This window comes from Zootermopsis nevadensis, unplaced genomic scaffold, assembly GCF_977971745.1.
Source record: "Zootermopsis nevadensis isolate Lab colony 2312 unplaced genomic scaffold, Znev_1.0 Znev_ptg000027l, whole genome shotgun sequence".
Classification (NCBI taxonomy): Eukaryota; Metazoa; Arthropoda; class Insecta; order Blattodea; family Termopsidae; genus Zootermopsis; species Zootermopsis nevadensis.
Window position 1 is genome coordinate 2718188 of NW_028259159.1, and position 18776 is coordinate 2736963.

General features: G+C 41.0%; 1 protein-coding gene across 1 annotated transcript in view; it reads right to left on the bottom strand.

The window, feature by feature from the left end:
• Window positions 1-18085, bottom strand: part of Lim1 (LIM homeobox 1) — a 66586-nt gene extending 48501 nt beyond the window's left edge. The window contains exons 1-2 of the mRNA XM_087356314.1: window positions 16555-18085; window positions 3446-3662 (exon numbers count right to left, since the gene is read on the bottom strand). Of these exons, the coding sequence (XP_087212440.1) occupies window positions 3446-3618 (173 nt within the window). The 5' untranslated portion in view covers window positions 3619-3662; window positions 16555-18085. The remainder of the gene's footprint in view (window positions 1-3445; window positions 3663-16554) is intronic.
• Window positions 18086-18776: the final 691 nt, after the last annotated feature.

An 18776-nucleotide genomic window follows, 5' to 3' on the forward strand; every position in this document is an offset into this window, starting at 1 on the left:
TTTTGTCTTCCCGTCTCCTATTTAAAATGTGCACATACCTATATAATTGTACATCTTGTTTCATATGGGTGTGAAACTTCGTCCAAAGGGAAGAAAGAAGATTGAGGCTGTCTGAGAACAGTGCTGAGGAGAATATTTGGACTGAAGAAAGAACAAAATAGGGGAACTGAGAAATCTGTGGTGTGAGTGGTTCTCCAGTTCGTATTCCTCACCAAATGTTACTTGGGTGATGAAATAAATGTCACTAGATTGCCGTCGCATGTGGCATGCTTAGGAAGATAATAAATAGGCTTAGATTCACAATTACAATCGCGAAATTGAAGGGTGAGAAAACTTGCGGTCAGAAGCAGAGATGGGACGATAATATTACCAAATAAACAGGGCATGAGCGCGAGGAGTGGATTCGTGTGGCTCGAGATAGGGTGAAGTGATGGGGTTTTGTGAACACAGTAATGAACATCTGGGCTCCATAAAGAGCGTGGAGTTTTTTGACTAACTGAGTGACCAATTAGCTTGTGAAGAAAGATTCCGTGAGAAAGTTTGCAAGGTGTGAAAATGATCACAGTTTCATCTACTGCTGAGGTTAAGAATGTGTGGAGTTATAGATCAAGGCCTCTTATACTTATGTAAGACGAAGCGCCCCGACACTTATCAACTTATCAGTTTTGTGTATTTGTTCTCTATTTAACTTACTTTTATTGTGGTTTCGTGGGACGACTACGGTCTGACATGCCACAGAGATGGCACATATCTAGATGTACCATCACCGGACTTTTGGTCATGTATAATTTTCCCTGCTACCGCAGTTTTCACCAGTTGGCCACACTGGGGTCTATCTAATGCGATTATGCAAACATCATTCAACTATTAGCCCTTCTGTATATAAATTAGGCTGTAACCGGTCAGTAATTGGTCTTATTACCAAGGGAACTCACACATAATTCACTAAAGACATCCATCCACTTTGTGTTTTGTAATTTGGTAAATTTAACTGCTGGTCGTGTAAGTACAGGAACTTGAATCTTTCGAAAAAGACGGTCAAATTATTAAGACTGTGTTCTTGGGGAGAGATTCCAGTACCAGGTTCTTCTGTACGAAGCTAATGTGCTAATGTGACGAGCAGCATGGACCCATCTTGTTATGAACAGTTTAACGTGACAGAGGGGTGTTTCCTCCTTCCCCCTTCGAATCCATAATTTCTAGTCTCACTGCTGAAATTGTTTTAATTAACTTTAAAATGTATTTTAAACAAGCAACCAGCTGTAACATTTTACATCAATAAACGCAAAATATCCTCTAATTCATGTGCGGTTTCTTATCACTCGAACTCTAGAATAGAGGGTTTGTATCCCACTATGGAGCTTTCTGTGTTGTCTTGTGTAGGTAAGGAGGCTGTGCGAAGGTCCGATCCTCCACCCAGAAAAGTCTACTGATTGTACGTGAATCGAAACTTACTCAGGAAGTACTGAAAGTACCCACTGCTTCTAAGATTTCGAAACCTCTCCTCAAAGAATTTGTGTATCTGTGAAGAGGATCTTCATGTATGTTGTGTTATCATTCGCTTAGCGCTATCACCTTATGCCGGAAGGTTCGTCGGGGGTGTACAGTAGACATGTGTCTTTCCCACCCTCTGACTTGAGTCTAAACCCCAGAGTACACGGGCAGCATTTCAAGTGAAAACCACCAGCCTCTGAAATACTATGAAGCTGAAGTAGAGAGGATTGTGATGGGGCGGTTTTAAGGCCCACTGGCGCATCTCATGCATAACTGAGCTCCTCCATACTCATCTGAAAGCAACCCACACCCCCTGGTGCGAGGTGCGGGGTGGCAGGGGTGTATTATAGCGGTAATCCTCTCTGAGAAGAGATCGTTTTCAATTTGGAGAAACCGCTTAAGTAGATAGCCTCTGATCTCACCGTGGCGCATGATGGGAAATGCAAAAAGGGGGAAAAAGTCAGTCAACTCTTTAGCTTGAGCGTCTTCTTCTTCTAATTATAGCCCGTATTTTCGGTCGAAATAGATATTTGCAATTTTTGTGTGGCCTATATAAAAATGAATGAAACTAAATGCAGTTCCATTTAGCATATTAGGTCCCATGAGGACGATTTTCAAAACACTTTGCTTTAAGAAAGAAATGAAACTAGGATAACTCTGCCAGGGCGATCCGTCATTCATGAAGTCGCAGCTGAAACGATTTGGAAGTTTAATTTTTCTTACTGTGTTATAAGTGACAAGTTGCCACCTATATAGAAAACAACGTCTATGAAAGGAATGACAAACGTATAGAATAATTGTGCTTAAATGCCTATGAAGTCTGTCCTAATGTTAATGATTTGTCTTCGAACCTTGGATGTAGTAGTTTAAAGCAGTCATTGTTCCAGTACACGTGGAGATTCATCGATGCGTTTCTGAATTTCACTCAGGGAAAAAAGTTCAAGAACAATTGTTTTCAGTTTAACTGCACCCACCTGTGCAGATAGACCAATCCACTTGAAAATTTGATAGTTACTCAGCGGATTTAAGTATTCCTTAGTTGGCTTCTTATTTTATGAAACTTTAAGATTTATTACCTTATTCACAAAATCCTGCTCTTGGATATCATCTTCAACAACCTGAATTCAGTCCACACCTTCACACATGATTTACCTTGAGATCAGTTTTAATATCATATTCCATCCATGTCTAGGTCTTCCGAAAGCGATCGTCCCTTGAATTTTCCGACTAAAAAGTAGGCCCCTTCGACTTCTCTCTTCTCAGTGTGTGTTGCATTCTTCGCCCATCTCACACTCTTTGATTAAATCACCAAATGTAAGTCTAGAGCAAGCCTACAAACACTTCAGCTCCTCATTACGTAATTTTCTCCGTTCTGTTATTGTTGTTGTTTTACTTGGCGCCGACGTTGGCAGTCGTTTAGGCCTATCGCAGTCCCTATGCAATATACTGAAGGAGTATCAGCAGTGTGGACAGACGTTCCCGTAGCAGGTAGAACTTATTTAAGGCAGTAAGAACATCTTATCGTGGACGTAACTAAGCGGAAAATGGACTGTTGCGTTAAGTAGGCGGCTTACCAAAATTTACTACGGCTTCATTAAGTAATCAGTAAATAAATATATGACGACGCTAAGTTGGCCATCATTCATGGACATGCTGCGTTTCATTACGGCGCCTTGACGTTGAAGACAGGAGATACAGTAGGCCTAGTTGCTGTGACGTCACGAACAAATAAACGAATAATTATAAATGTCAGGGGCAAGCACTTTCGGACGGCAGCAACAAGAAACGGAGTACTGGGAGAAATATGAGCGGCGTAGTACAAGTTGCTTGGAAGAGTGTCGTTAAATAACCGAGTGTGAGCCTAGAGTCATTAGGTGGCACAGCCGAGCTCGACAATGTGTTTGGATGAACGAATGCTGGGAATCAGAGACGGAGTTGTCCGAAGGATTACCTGAAGAAGTCGTTCCTGCAGAAGAGTTTGCCCTCGCGGCTGAAGCACTTGTCCGTGAGGTTGCCTCTGCAGTCGTAGCACCGCACACACTCGGCGTGCCACGTGCGCTCCAACACGTTGAGCAGGAACTTGTCCAGGATGGGCTTGGCGCAACCCGCGCACTCGATGATCATACTGGCGGCAGAGGCGGGGAGCAGCGCGGCGGGGTGGACTCGACCTGCACAAAACTGCACTGTTACAATCCCGTGGGAACAGCGGGAACAACCAGACACTGGGCTAGCCCTATAAAAACTGATACTAGTCTACAGTGACGGGCCAAAACCGTCCAAGACGGGTATCCCGCGCTTAAGATGGCCATGCCGCGACAGCGGACGAGTGAACCCGACCTGCATGAAACAGCAAGTGAGATTTAAAGTTCTCACGGAGACAACTTGTCTTCTGGGATGTTGCGACGTGTCGTCTGGTGGTAGAAACGTCGATCTGTTCCTTCGAGACTACACGGCGCAACATCCCAGAAGACAGTCACCTTCTTACAATGGTCAGTGAATGGAAGTAACAAACACTGTTCAACAGAGAGTCGTAATACATTGTTGGCAAAAAGTCCTCGACAGTACACGGCAAAGATGTGTGACTTATTTTGTTTCGGCGGACAAGTTTATTTCGTCTGTACATCTAATAACACAAAAATGTGTTCAAAGTCTTTTGGCCCATTCTGTACAATGGCAAGTCCTAAGCTTTACAGGAGTCAGCCTGTGAACACGATGACAGTTCTGGCGGCAGAGTCAGGACAGTCCCGATCTGCGCGGACCACCATCATATCATCACGTGGTACGGGGGAAATTGTCAAATATTTGCCACAATCAAGTAACAGGACTAAAAAGATCGTCCATGAGAATAATAAAGAAGACACAGCTGATAAAAATGCAGCCCTACGCAGTTGTGACAACGCGGAAGAATACAAAATTAAATTACAACAAATTTAAAAACACAACATTATCGAAAATTGGCTCTCTATCTGCTGGATGGTCGGGTTTCGATTTCTGTGAGGCGCAGATTTCTTCTCTTGCCACCACATGTCTATATTATCTGTAAGTCTCATCCAGCCGGGGCAAAGTGGCAGGAGGGTTATGGAGATCACTGATCTCCATCTGACGCTAAGATCTACAGTTCGTGGGTAGCCTATTTACCTTCACGTCCCTATACACTTTCATGGCGCGGTGCTTAAGTACAGTAACAACGTTTGCTTTATCTGAGGACCTAGCTACATAAGGTGGACAGATGTAGCGAAGATTAATCTAATATGAGAGCCTTGGAAATTATAAAAGAGATCTAAATAAAACAGTTTTCAAAGAAGAATTTAATGTAATTTGAGGAATCCGTGAAAATTAAGATATCATAGTCATAGGCGTATATGGGAGTTGTACTGCGCAGACGATCACTGATATTAGTCGCGTGTTTGTGGGCTCCGTCATTAAATTAGTTAATGGAGCCCCAGCACACTCAAGACCATGCTAATAATAGAAGAAGTGTGGGTTTTACCGCACTTTTACACGCTTGGATACAACCCTGATTACTTAAATTTATATACGCTCTATTTATATGTAAATTACGAGAAGGAATTACTGACCTCGTGTCTCTTTTACAGATCACACAATCGAGTTTCGTGAACCGTCCTATCACTTTGTTTATTTTTAGAGACACATTTTATAGGCTGACAAAGGACGATTAGCAGTTTTATACACGTGCAATTAAACACAATCTTTTTTATTCCTCAGTTATGGAGGTTTCATTTCAGTAAATATACTTGACAAATTTCAAAATTGTCAAAGTGGAATGTCATGATTCTCTAAACGTGCGTGGCAATGGTTGTTTATTACACAAATACAATGCTGGCTGAACATTGTCCATTTTCTGAAGTAGGATATATTTTATATAGACCTTTGCTGTTTGCTACACAAACGTTAAAATTTTGTAAGCATTTCTAATCTCACCCTTGCACATAGCATTCCGACAATCTGCAGTCTATAGAGTAGCCTGCCGCTAAACAACACGAGAAACATTAAGTTACCGAGTTTTGGGAATAAATGAGCGACTGTCGAGGAAAACGTCAGCCTGATTACAGGAACAGCGCGTATTTCTGTTCTCATGTTAACGCAGCGTCGCGATGGACGCTATCGATCAGTGGCTGAGTTACCATGCAACGAACGATGCCTTGTGGGGTTGGAGGGGGGGGACCTGAATATCGATATGCAACGATTGCCGAGATTTTTTCGGTAAAGGAGAATTGTTGTTCCGGGTTTGTGCAGAAAGATTTCAATGGCGGCTTTATGGCATGTTTCAATATTGGCTTATATTAAGAGTGCAAGACAACGAATGGAGGAAAATCGTGTCCCAAGTGAGTTTTGACAGTCCTATGGTCCTCGAGGAAAAAATAATTATGGAAGACCTTATAAATAGATGTATAAATGCCGGAACAGCCGTTGGAGCTAATCCTTGGAGGTGCAAATGATCAGAAGAGACTAGAAAAGTAACTTGAAGTGGTCCATGTTTCGAAAGCAACCAACCACCAAATGTCATGTGTATTCTTCCTAGGACATCAACTTGTTTCCTGAAACTAGATAATTATTTGTGAGGAACCCTAAAGAGAAGAGACCACTCTAAGCAGCTAGGGATGTTCTGGATCGGGCGAGCAGCTTCAGCATTTCACGGAGAACTCTGAACCGTGGAGATGGCTGTCGTCCTAGGTCAGTTTCAGAATGCACCGAATCGTTCTGAATCATTACTTATTTGTAGCTTGAGGTTTTCAGCTAGTCTTTCGTGGAGATAAATGTCGCTCTCCACTAATTTATGATAAAAATAAAGACATACGATCTTCTCAGAACTTCACATCCTTGAAAACAAAAGCCAATCAGTTACGTGTTTTTATTAAACCGAGATAGCTCTACGACAACGATCTAATCCTTTTGTCTCTACGGTGCACGTTCCGGGCTTATTGCGAATTCAGGAAAAGTTTTCGATTGTGAATCAGAGTCAGAACTTTGCGTGGACCTAAATACCTTGAAGTCGAAACATTAAAGTAAATAAGGAAGTGCATAATCCGAGGACTGACAACAGTCGACAAGATTATGACATGTGCATAACGAGACAGTAATTAGCCACCTACTGGGAGAACGTCGAACTACTTGTCACATGGAACACTTCAACAGTTTGGGTTGTGACTCTCGAATATAATTTACGTTGCTGTTGTTTGTTTTATGTAACACAGTCTGCGCTCTGTTGGCTCGAATTACCCTTGAACATGCAAGTTTGTGTACTCTGTTATGTTCCCATATCATTACGACTAATCTGACTCCGAGTCCTGGACCCCACACACTGTGTGTGGGTCATGCACTGAGTGTCAGCCCCACTGTTCCTGGTTCAGTCCTTCCTATCGGACGCCACTGCTACCTCACCAAAACACTCCAAAGTCAGATAAAATATGTCGTGTCTGTAAAATTTGGTCTACCTGTTTCGGAGTAACTTGTTACTTCCTCGCTCATGGTTCAAATAGCAAGAAAGTAGTGTGAGAGAGCGAACTGGCCTGCTGAAATGCGTCTGTCTCTTAAACTGTACATCTTAGCCAGGATATCATGATGTAGTATGGGAATCACACTCTTAGGGACTCCTGTGGGCTAGGAAGAGGATCTCTTTCTGAACAAATCTCAGAAAGCGTGAAAACCACAATTCTCATACGTTTCTCTGCTTGTTAAGAATGTTATTTCAACATGATACGTAGTTCAATATACTTTCTATCGTTAAGGATCTATTTGCCATAAAAAACCCGTCTAGTGTGGTGATTACTTGACTTGTCTTTCAGCTTATTTAATGACTCTGTGACAACTGTTGTACTTTATAATAGTGTATAATACTGGGCCGTGCATTGTATAAAGATTATTTATTTAGTTGGAAGGAACAAGATCATATACTATAATACAAATAAATAAATGATATTGTACGATGTTATGCATGCGTTTACAGACTAAGTCGTTCTCATCCAGGCGAAGAAGTTTATAGACACATTGCACAAACTGGCAGACCTAAACATCACGTTTAAATTAAATTAAATTTGACTCAAGTTCACTTACGCAACTGTGTGAGACCGATTTGTAGCTGTAACTAGTATCAGCGTGACTGCTGCATTATGCACAAATATACAACTTATCGTTGAGTTGTGCGATGGAATTAGTTCTAAGGAAGTAAATAGTAATTACAAAATAGATGTTTGTACCTAGTTTTATATAGGTTTAAATCATGTAATATCCCATAGGCCTATTCACTAAATTTATCGTCATTTAAAATGATTGGCATTTATGAGCCACGAAACTAAATAATTTAGTGAAAATATGAGGCAAGAGTATATGTGTGGCCCATATTCCTTTTGCTCAAATCACTGTTAACTGCTGTATGAATAAAACAGTGTATGTAGAAAGCGTATTCTTACCAATAAAGGGGCTATAACAAGCAAATTTACTCAAAATGATGCTAAAACATAAAATACGTCGGATAGGCCTACTCCTGTAGGTCAGTCAGGTTTCCGCGCGTGTGCGTGGGTGTGAGGCAAAATTGGAATTGCATTGCCTCTAAATCTTTGCGGGCTAGGTTCAAATGCAGCTTCAGCTTGTTTCGCGGACGTATTTAACGGAACGGTCATGCATGGAATTTTAATTAGTAGGATCCTATTGCCATTATGTTTGTTCATTTTGATAATTTATAATTTTATACTGTATTGATAGTTCTGTAAGCTATTTTTACTTTTGTACTTTCACATTAGCTTTGTTATCATTCTGATTTTATGTTTCTTTGCATGCCTATTCTTCCTTGTTTTGAAAGGGAGATACTTGTACGTTGTGAGTGCATAAAATATATTATTGATTTTTGTTTTATATTTGTTGATTATTATTACTATTAGATCTGACTCAGTTTCAGAGGTCCAGCTTCAACAGTTGATACATTCTGATATAGGCCTATACCAGTGTTCCACACCAATCACGGTTCATTTAATGTTCTCAGTTTCAACGCTACGTACGTGCCAATAGTACGGTACGTCATTCAACTGAAATGCAATCCACAGAATGCTTAAGAAGGTTATATAATGCGTACATCACATTAACAACCAAAATAAAAAGGCCGACAGACGATAAATTGTAATTTGCTTTTATTTCTGTCGCTATCAAAGTTATTTGTAGCTAAAGGTAAACATTCCTGCTACAGTTACAGCTGCTTGCTTTCATAAATGGAGTTTCTGGTGGAGTGGGAAATAGTGGATGATTTTATGTACCTTTTTCATACTGTCAGCAGTGATTAAAAATCTGTAAGAACGTCATTAAATAAATATTTCTGATGACACCAGGGAACTTGTTAGCAAATTATAGATCTTGGCTCCAACCTCACAAGATGATGTGCTACGCGCGAAAGAGCCTAGTTGCAATCCGCTCCGTACACATATCGAATAGGTGTTTAGTTTAAAGGGTATTTAAAGACATTGCTTCAAATTAAAATACAGGTCATTCTAATAAGCTTGAAACTATTACACTTCATTCGATGTCTTTGTTATTTGTCTTAAAGTTTCTTCTATTCGTAGCCTACACTTACGACAGATTTAATTTGTTTCTTCCTACTGCTTTGTTTTCATAGGCCTGCGATTCTGTACTGTAACCCACGTTCCGTCATAGACGTGTCTAAAGAATTCTATTTCTGGCACTCTTTTCTGGATATATCAGAGAGAAAGTCGTAGGAGAACAGAGAAAATTATGTGAAGAAGAGCTTCTGAATTTGTAACGTTACCTAATGTTACTAGGGAATTGCCTTGCACTCACGGGGTGCCAGTAAATTCATAAAAATTGTTTTGGAATCCTGACAGAAAGGACTTTATTTTAAAAAAGATAATACGAAAAAATAAAAGGTCGTGGACTTGATTAATTGCATCGGTGATAGCATCCACGGCGGAATTTTGCAAACACGTTAAAGAACTTTTCTTGTCCAGCTGAAGAACTTTTGAATCCAACGAACTCTGTACCGTAGAGTTTTACATAAATAAAACAGATCCATTTATTGGTCTTATTGATTTCCTGGCTATTTCTATAAACTATAGGCATAAGGAGGTGTAAATTAGTTTCCACAGTGAGAGAATGACACTTTGTTTTCGGATGAAAAAGTCTGAATTAATTTTGTTACAAGGAAAAGAAGTTGATGGAGAACTATAGATTAAACATTCCTCAAGTCCTACTGAGATCAAATCACTGTTCGACCTTCTTGAGAATATAATAGTGGCTCAGCTAGTCAAGAAATTTCTTGTCTCTTATGGAAACCGAAAGTTCATTACCAAATTAACAAGACAGATGAATTCAGTTTACATCCTCATACCCCAGCGATCTCCGATCCATTTTAATATAATATATATTTCATAATAAAATCACGTCTCAGCACAGTATATGTGCTCTTTACTAGCTTTGCAACAATAAATTTGTGTAAGTAACTACTAAGTTAAGCAAAACAGCGCATAATGTTTTTTAAATATAGGCATATGTGCAGCCTACTTCACGTTTTCACTTTCATCGCATTCGAATCAGAATGACATTGTTGTATTTTCGCCACTTCGCTTTCTCTTTTACACCAAGAAATGAGGCCTAACAATTTTAATCAAAGGAATCTGCTAGAAATATTGCTACCAGTGCTCTAATTTCTTGGCATCTGTCTGGCTAACAATGAAATAAATCGACAGAACACCAGTCCTCTCCTGACAAAGTAATTTGATTTTCTCTCGGGTCTTTTGGCTCAAAATGGAACTTCTTAATCACCCCTACTTGCGGACAACGACAACGGAAACAAACGGTCACAGCAGCTGCTGGTAACGCCTCCCCGACTATCCTTCAATCTAACTTTTGTCTGAAACTGCCTCAACTCATCAGTGTCAAGATTCAAATGGTCAAAGGTTCACACTCCTGTGAAATTAAATTAAACTTAAACGTAATGCATAAGCGGTCATGTGCGCCAATTGTTCATTTGCCAAAAATTAATTCTAGCATATGATATCAATGTTCATCTCATTCCTGTTCTTTTGGATTGTATTTTATTAGACTATCGCTTTATAATTAGGATGTTATGTATTGGCCTATTACTTTCGTCTGTACGGAACTATTTAAGAGACAGTTTGACTGTGCTGTAATTGCTTCTAGGATTAACGTTCTCAGAACAAATAACTTACGTAAGTTCAGAGAGCCAAACACAAACTCTGGGATTTGAATTACATTCCAAAAAAAATTATAGTTGTAGAAAAATGTTGTATAGCAATGGCAGTCTTTAATGCCAGTCAATAATGATCCTTTATTACAGTTTCCTATATGTCTAAAAAAATTCCGTGACAGCCTATTATGACTCATTTGAGGCTTCAGCACGTCCCAGCTGTGTTGAGAGAACGGGATAACCAGCATCAAGCCCCTGTACCTTAATGCCCAAACATCAACTTTAGCTTTATTTAGAGATAAAGTTGTCCCTGATGCTTAACTAAGTATCACGCCGTGCATATGGAGGGCGCAGCGAATGTAGGACTACAGCTCCACGCATTCTTAACCTCGGAACCTCGACACTAGATGGAGTTGAGTGGTTAACTTCACTCCCTTTCACATTTTCCGTCAAATAAATAATCCCGTTGCCCACTGAAAAGGATGCTGGGTAGGCACCAAAGTCGGTCTGGAAGTTGTGGCGAGGAAAAGTCTACCAAGCCGGAAATCGAACCACGGTCTTCCAGCAAGTAGCTGGTCAACAGGCATAAACTGACTGAGCTACCACGGGTTCAGATTTATTTAAATTAGGTATAGGACTAATTACTTTTCGACTGTTGGTATGAGTGGTATGGCCTTTAATTTGTTTGCAGACTGGAATATGTAAAGCTGATCCGGCTCTAACCAGTCAAACTGACCATAACACAAAGTTTATTTCAGTCTGCTTTAGTTTAGTTTAACTTAGTTTACCTTACATTAATTCAGGTTGTTCAACCTGTCCTATAGCCTGCAGATATTATGAATGAACGTTTCGAGGAATCGAGGAAAACAACAACAGTAGACTTCGAGATTTTATCGGAAGACTCTGCAACACGAATCAGATTCATTACTGCAGACCTAAATTGTTTCGTGAAACTTCTGATACTGGTCTATAGAAATCAAAGGCAGGCAGACTCCATGGAGCGGAGGGCCCTTAGACTCGCTCAGTTATTCAAGAAATTGCTCACTTTTGCGGAACCCGAGGTTTCATTACCGAGTTCACGAGAGACCGCTACCGGTCCCTATACTGCGCCAGATGAAGCCAATGCACATCACCCAACACTTTTCCCACATGATCCACGCTAATATCATCCTCCATCCTACTCCTAGTCTACCGAATGGTCTTGTCCCTTCTAGCTTTCCTACCGGAACTTCTTGTACTCATGTCTCATCGTCCTAATCAACCCCGTGCGTGCTACATATACCGCCCATTCCATCGTCTTTGATTTAACCATTTTAATAGTATTTGGTGATGAGCACAAATTTTGGAATTTATCACTATGCAGTTTTCTCCAGCCTCCTGTCACTTCATCACTCTTAAGTCCAAATGTACTCAAACAGCCCATATCTGCGCTATTCTACTGAATGTCGTGGTCGGTTTCGTATACGTGAGGTACCGGCTGTCCTGACAGGCGTTTCGTGTTTTTTTAGTCCCTCCAAACAAGTGCTGGGATAGTAGCCCATCTTAAAATATGCCACGACCACTTCCTTCCACATCCATTCGAAGTCGCTAGTCATCCTGCGTAGTCCGAGCTGCTTACAGCATCGTTAAATAAACCTGAACCTATTTTATAAAAATAAAATGTGTTCTTTCCTTAATGCGACAGACCAAATTTCACACCCACATAAAGCACGTTTATTAACTATGTAAGCTACAGGATGGGCGGAAACACCAACAAGTTTGACTTACTTGCGGGAGACGTCCTGTTCGAATCTCGACCGGTGATCGGTCATTCTTAAATTTTCAAATTTTCAGGGATTCCCCAACTCCTCTAGGCAAGTGTAAGTATAGTGCTTAAATAGGTCGCATCGCTTCCTTCCAAATCCGTTCACACTCACCCTATCTCACTCGACCCTATAAGCATCTAACTTCAACAATGTATGAAAATAATTCAACATCAAATTCTTGTATGTACCTGGAACCCTTTTCTTAGCGGTAAAGCTTCCGGGAAGTGAAACTGTAGACTCAAGTCTATGTAGGCTGGTGCCAAGGCTAAGAATGCTTGGAGCCTTGCTCCACTCCCCATACGTCTTTATGCCACAGAATTCATTTTGTCACCAAGGACAACTTTACCTTTACCTTCCTATTTTGCGGTGTAATGTACACTTGTTTCGAAATTCAGTCAGTCTACACGTTATTACTCATCCACGAAACGTCTTTCTGCTTGTACGACGATCATCATAACCTGGTGCAGGCTGGACTTTGCATCACCAATTGATTTTCTTCAAATGCCCAGGCCTATTATAGAATTAGAGAATCTTATATTGTAGAGCAAGTAGGTCACAGTGACGGAAATAAGAATTTTGGCGTTTATTAAGCTTACAGAGTTTCACAAGTACTATTTTTATTGTTATAACAGTCGTAAGTGTTGAAAGTCTTTGGAGTGACGACGGAGCCAGTTGATTGAAACCTTGTTTTAAAAATGTTCTGTGCCTCCTGTTCTCCAGCAAAACATTACTAACCGCGCAATGTCAATTTGAAAAGCGCCTTTTCCCTTGTAGTAGATTTCTTTTCTTTGAGCGTAACAACCGTCACTCCATGTACACGTTACGTTTATCAGTGGCTGTGATAGGATCTTCTGGCGCAGTGTAACGACAACACCAAATTAAATGTTCACGGTAATGAACGTCCGGTTTCTGAACGACTGTTTGCTTCCCAAGGACGACTGTATTCCATGAAGTTAGTTAGCAAGAAGAAAATAACAATTTGTGCTACTGGGTTCTCTATTATTTTTGTGTTCTGCGTTATACATCATTCGAGAAGCGTTAGGCATTTGTCGCACATTCTCTAGGCCTTTGAAGAAGTCATTCCTTCCTTACATAAAAGTGCCGTTCTGTAAAGATTGCAAAGAAAATTCCCGAAAGAGGATTTGTCAGTAGGCCAGATCTAGCTTACCCTCTCATCATACTTTTCTTTCCATCGATCGCCCATCATAATGTAGGGTATCGATGCATCTATAGAAACTGATAGTATAGGCCTATTCCTAATTTCGATTTCTAATCATGTGCTTACATTGAGGGGAAGGGGGCTAAATCACAAAGGTACCAGTCATGTAATTTCACCCTAGTTTCAAATAATTTGGACCTATATAGCCCACACTTCGTTTTCAATTACCGCTGCTGCATATTATTTATATTCTTTCCCACGGCAATAGGTCCTGTCTTACAACCACGCATTAGCCCACGTTTGGTAAAATAAATTCATAGGTCTAAATAAATGTCGATTATTGAAATTGTGTGCTTCACGTAATACAGTCCATAGGCTTGTACTCTTTGCCAACAGCTTGAGTGGGCTGCAGTGGTCACTTTCATACCGCGACCGCTTACTAGTGGGCAGAGTCCCCACGAGGTACCGGGTAGAGACTCGGTGGGAAGCGGGGCCGGTCCGGACTTGTGTCGAGGAGAAAACTCCCTGCCTGTACTGACAGAAAAATTCCGGCCCTAGGAAATGAAACTCATTTATATTGTAATAATTTCGTCGTATTTTTCCACCGGCCTGCAATGACTTTGTTATAACGACAACCGCTCCTTGCCGGCCGACACCTCAGGCTTTTTCTTGGTCTGCACCGTGTAAGGCCTACATTCAGAATATGTGGCCACAATTATTATCATTGCTGTGGGGTAATACTATGTCTCTGTAGAACTGGGCCTCTGACGGGATCTTTTTCCATTCTCGTATGAAACATAAGTTAATATGGAACGGCGGTAGTATGATAATAACTGGATAAATAGAAGGATACCGTATCAGGGTCACTTCGTCCTCCACAAATCCCACGTGGACTGATCTGGGCCGAAACTCCGGTCTACTGGCGACTAGCAGACTGAACTATGGAACTACGAAATAGGGCCACTTCATTATCTTGTTCGCTACCCAAAAGCTTGTGTGTTAGATACAGTTCAGTCATCTGAACAGCTACTAAACCTAGAGTAAATTGTATTTCAGCTTCAACAGACGCCTGGTCTTAGCATTCTGTTATAGATAGTTAATGTATTTTAAATTTCTAAATCATTCTTTCTCGTATCTTCTAAATGTATCTCAGTATAACGTAACTGTGTATTTGTGGGTATGCACCTGACTTACGCCCGTATTTCAAGTCTTGAAAAACTGAAAATTAGTTCGTCTTACCTCTCCTGTAATCGTCTGTCATACCTCTTCTACGAACAGGACTACGTTTAAAAACTTTTAAAGTACTAAAATGTTTTCCTGCAATGAAGCGTACGTCAACAATAACAGAAAAGACTATTGAGGTACGAAAATAACTGACTTACGATACAAGAAAGGATTAAAGAATATTTTGAACACGGATTCTACTAGACTTGTGATCTGTGAGCGTGCCTTTGCAGTGAGCACAGAAGAATCTTTTAAGATAAACAGAATTAATTTACAACGTAGTCTGTTATTCTCTGTGCAACTCCACAACTCTAAGCCTATTTAATTCGCATGAACATGTAGGTTTCAAGAAAGCATTAATAACTTGCAGTGCTGAATAATGATTGTGTGAACGCTCTTCAAGGCATCCATAGTAGTTTCTAGGTCTGTAAACTCTGCCTAAAACTATATTAATTTTCTTAAAATTTTACGACAGTGGTTCGATGATAATAAAGTCCCACCTGAATGTAACTATCGACTGTTGAAACAATCACGACAATAGTAACCGCATGTTATAGAGGTTTTTATGATAAGAATTACAACGACAAACTTTGCCTTGCTGAAGTAATAATGTGTTGATTATAATAACGGCAGCTTCTGTCAATAGACCTACAGACCTCTAGTGGTTCAACAACTTCAGTGGCACTAAGCCGGTATCGATGGTGACAACGGAAATGGTCTTTAGATGTTCAAATTAATGTTGCATTTGTATGGTAACAATGCCAAATGGAAACGAAACTGCTTTTTTGATTACGGAACAAGTGACAGTCTAATGACGGAATAATCACAAGTCTTCTAAAACTGTTATGATAACGCGACTAGGAAGATAATGGCTACTAACTGCAGTGTTTACACTAATATACCGTACCTATACGCTACGAACCCTAAGCATTAAACACCTCCTCCTGTCAGTTTGAATTCCAGCAACTGGGCTACAGATTCACGTACGACAGAAGCGTGTACTTTGCTGTTTCTAACAATATCTGGAAAGGCAAAGACCGTAGTTGGTCATAAACAATATAAACAAGCGATTATTTGGTGCTTCGTACATGGGAAATTAATTGGTACTAAATTACGTCCTTCTTACCGAAAATAAGAATTGGCGTTAGGCTGCATTAGGGTCTTGAGTTTGGGCAGGGACCGAAGGGCTTATCGCTGTAAAGAAGAATCATTGTCCACTGTGAACAGTAGCGTATCTGAGATCTTAATTTCGAAGATATCTCAAATTTCAGTTAACACAAGATATATCATATATGCTAGCGATATTAAATCTGATCCTTTAATCACGAACTGATTGTGTTTTAACCGTGTATTTTGCTACGGAAAAGGTTCTTCTCGTTTTGTCGTTTCAGACGAAGTTTGTACCCATAATTTTCCTCTGTAATGTAGAGTTCTTCACGTCACATTGTGAAGGAAGAGCATAAGCCCGTACATTATCAAGTTTTCCGTCAAGTTATTCCGAAATCAGCAATTGAGATTAACTGAGACTGGCCTGTCTAGGGAAAGCCTCGGTTTTGCTTCTGCTTTTTTTATACTCCCGTCGACGTCTTGAGCATAATTAGTACCTAGGCCTACTTGAAGGAGTCCCGGCACTACAGTAAGCGTATTTTAAACAGCGAACCTCTATTTTCTACAGGACCAGAATGTATTGCAGCACTCACCTATGTTGTGGGAGGTTGTAACAGCGCAACAGCCCCCTGGAGGGCCACCATGGGCCACCAAGGGGTGCTGGTGGAGGCCGAGTCCAAGGGCCGCTGCTGGCAGGTATGTGGGGGCCCCAGCTGTGGTCGCCAGGACGCTAGGAGTGTCCTGTAACAGCTGCTGTTGTTGTTGGTTAAGATGCAGGCCTACCAGTTCGCCGTCACTAGATGAAGAATAAGCCACAGAAGTCAGGCCACCACCGCCTCCACCTCCCCCGCGGCGCCGGGGGTGTAATTGTCCAGGGGGATGCTCTTGTATAGGCGTCGTGTTGGTGCCGGGGTTGAAATGTTAATGAGAGTCCAAGAATTGCCTCGGCAATAACTGTTCTTCACAAGCAAATCTTTGGATTTCTTTTAAATTCAGATGTAAAATAATTTTCGGGATTTGTCTTCAGTTTGTGCGCCCTTTTCTGGGTTAGTGCGCTGGGAGGAAGATTTGCCTCCCTACAGAAGTACTTTCTGGAACTGAGGCAATCGACTCGATGTCTCTTCAGCATACAATATATTTCGGGGGGTACAACAAACCCCCCTGTCTTTCGTCACAGTCAGTACACTGATCAGGTTGCAGAATTGTTAGCGATGTCTGTCACTTCAGAAATGCAGATAATCCTTTGCACGTTTAAGACACAGTGAATAAACCTTTTAAAGAATATTTTATATCCAGCTTGTTGCCAATAAGTCGCCTGAGAATGCTTTAATACCTTTCAGTAGACCATTAAAAGTTATGACGTTCTAATAGCTCGTTTCGTTGTGATTAGCCTATAGTTCTCATACACTCGTTCTGTGTTATATTTAACATTCAACAGTTGCTTTCCAAGGACCAGAAATTAGGGTTCGGTGTGTTTTATTCCCAGAATATGGCTTCAGATTATTTTTTTCGACACAATAATCGCTTCCAAGTAGCGCTACTTAAACGAAATAACGCTGCTACGAGTATTTTTTCAAATTTGGAGTTTTAAATTTCAGCAGCCTTACGAAAGGGGTAAGCTGATTTTTCACAATAAACGGAAAGCAACGGAAATATAGTCAAATACTGCATGTGCCCAAGTGTAAACAAGTTAACACGTGGTCTGTGCAGTTTATCTCTTGTTCCTCAGCTGTGGCCACATCCGAAATTCCAAGTTATCTACCTCCAGTTAGGTTTACAACAATGTTCTGTACGTCGGCCTATTCCTAATGTCGTCCCCTGGTGGTGTCCTGGATTGTTGTCTTGGAACAGCTGTCGCCGCCACAACTACACTCGTGTTACACCAATCCACTGGGTTGTTGTCAGAAAGCACTTCACGTTTTTCGCACACTGATGCCGAGTTTCACAGAAATATACACGCTTGGAAAATATCAATTCAGTAAAGAAAAATTTCCTCACTCCTTTTTGCTTTTCAGTCTCTTTTTTTTTATCAGAGACGGGGGGGAGGGGGGTGCCGTGCGCGAGATATCGGGTGTAGAAACCTTTCGCACTTGAATCTGCGCGACCACTGAATGGCCTACAACACTTCTGCTTCTGCGCCGTCTCGACGCGCCGCACCGCGGATACGGTCACGTGACTGGTTTGCGCATTGGTTAATTCATATGTCTACAGGCCGGTGGGGGGACTGGTGCTAGCCACGCCCATTTTGAAACTTAGCAGGTTAGTAGTACGACATGCGCAAGCGCCTCCTACTTCATCGCCATGGCAACCGCCCAATTGTGCCCCTATTGGTTTGTAGGCGGTAACTGGATTCTGATCCGTATAGACAAGAGATGAGATGATGAAAACAGAAGAAGTACGTAAGGGGGGAAGAAGAAAATGAGCGTAAACATTAGGAAGGGAACTTTAAAAGAAAAAAAAAGCATAAGGGTGCTACTGCGGCAGAGGGGATTCTTTTTCTTTTCGTCTTGTTTCGTTTCTCTTTCTTTTTTCATCCTTCCATTGCACGAATCGTGCGATTCGTCAATAAAATTCTGCCACCAACACCACCACAGCAGCAACAGCAGCCAGCGAGTCTGAATATTCTCCTTTGCTTTTGGCGTATTCAAAAAATAACGAACCAATGCTTCTCTGATATTTGTATTTCTTCTTCTGTGTCATTAAATCTGAGCATTGTACGTCCAGTCCATGAGAATAAAGCGTCCAGCTACAAAACCGAGCAGAATCGAAGGTTAATTTTATTTCGGGTGGAATCTCTTTAAGAATCAATTAATAA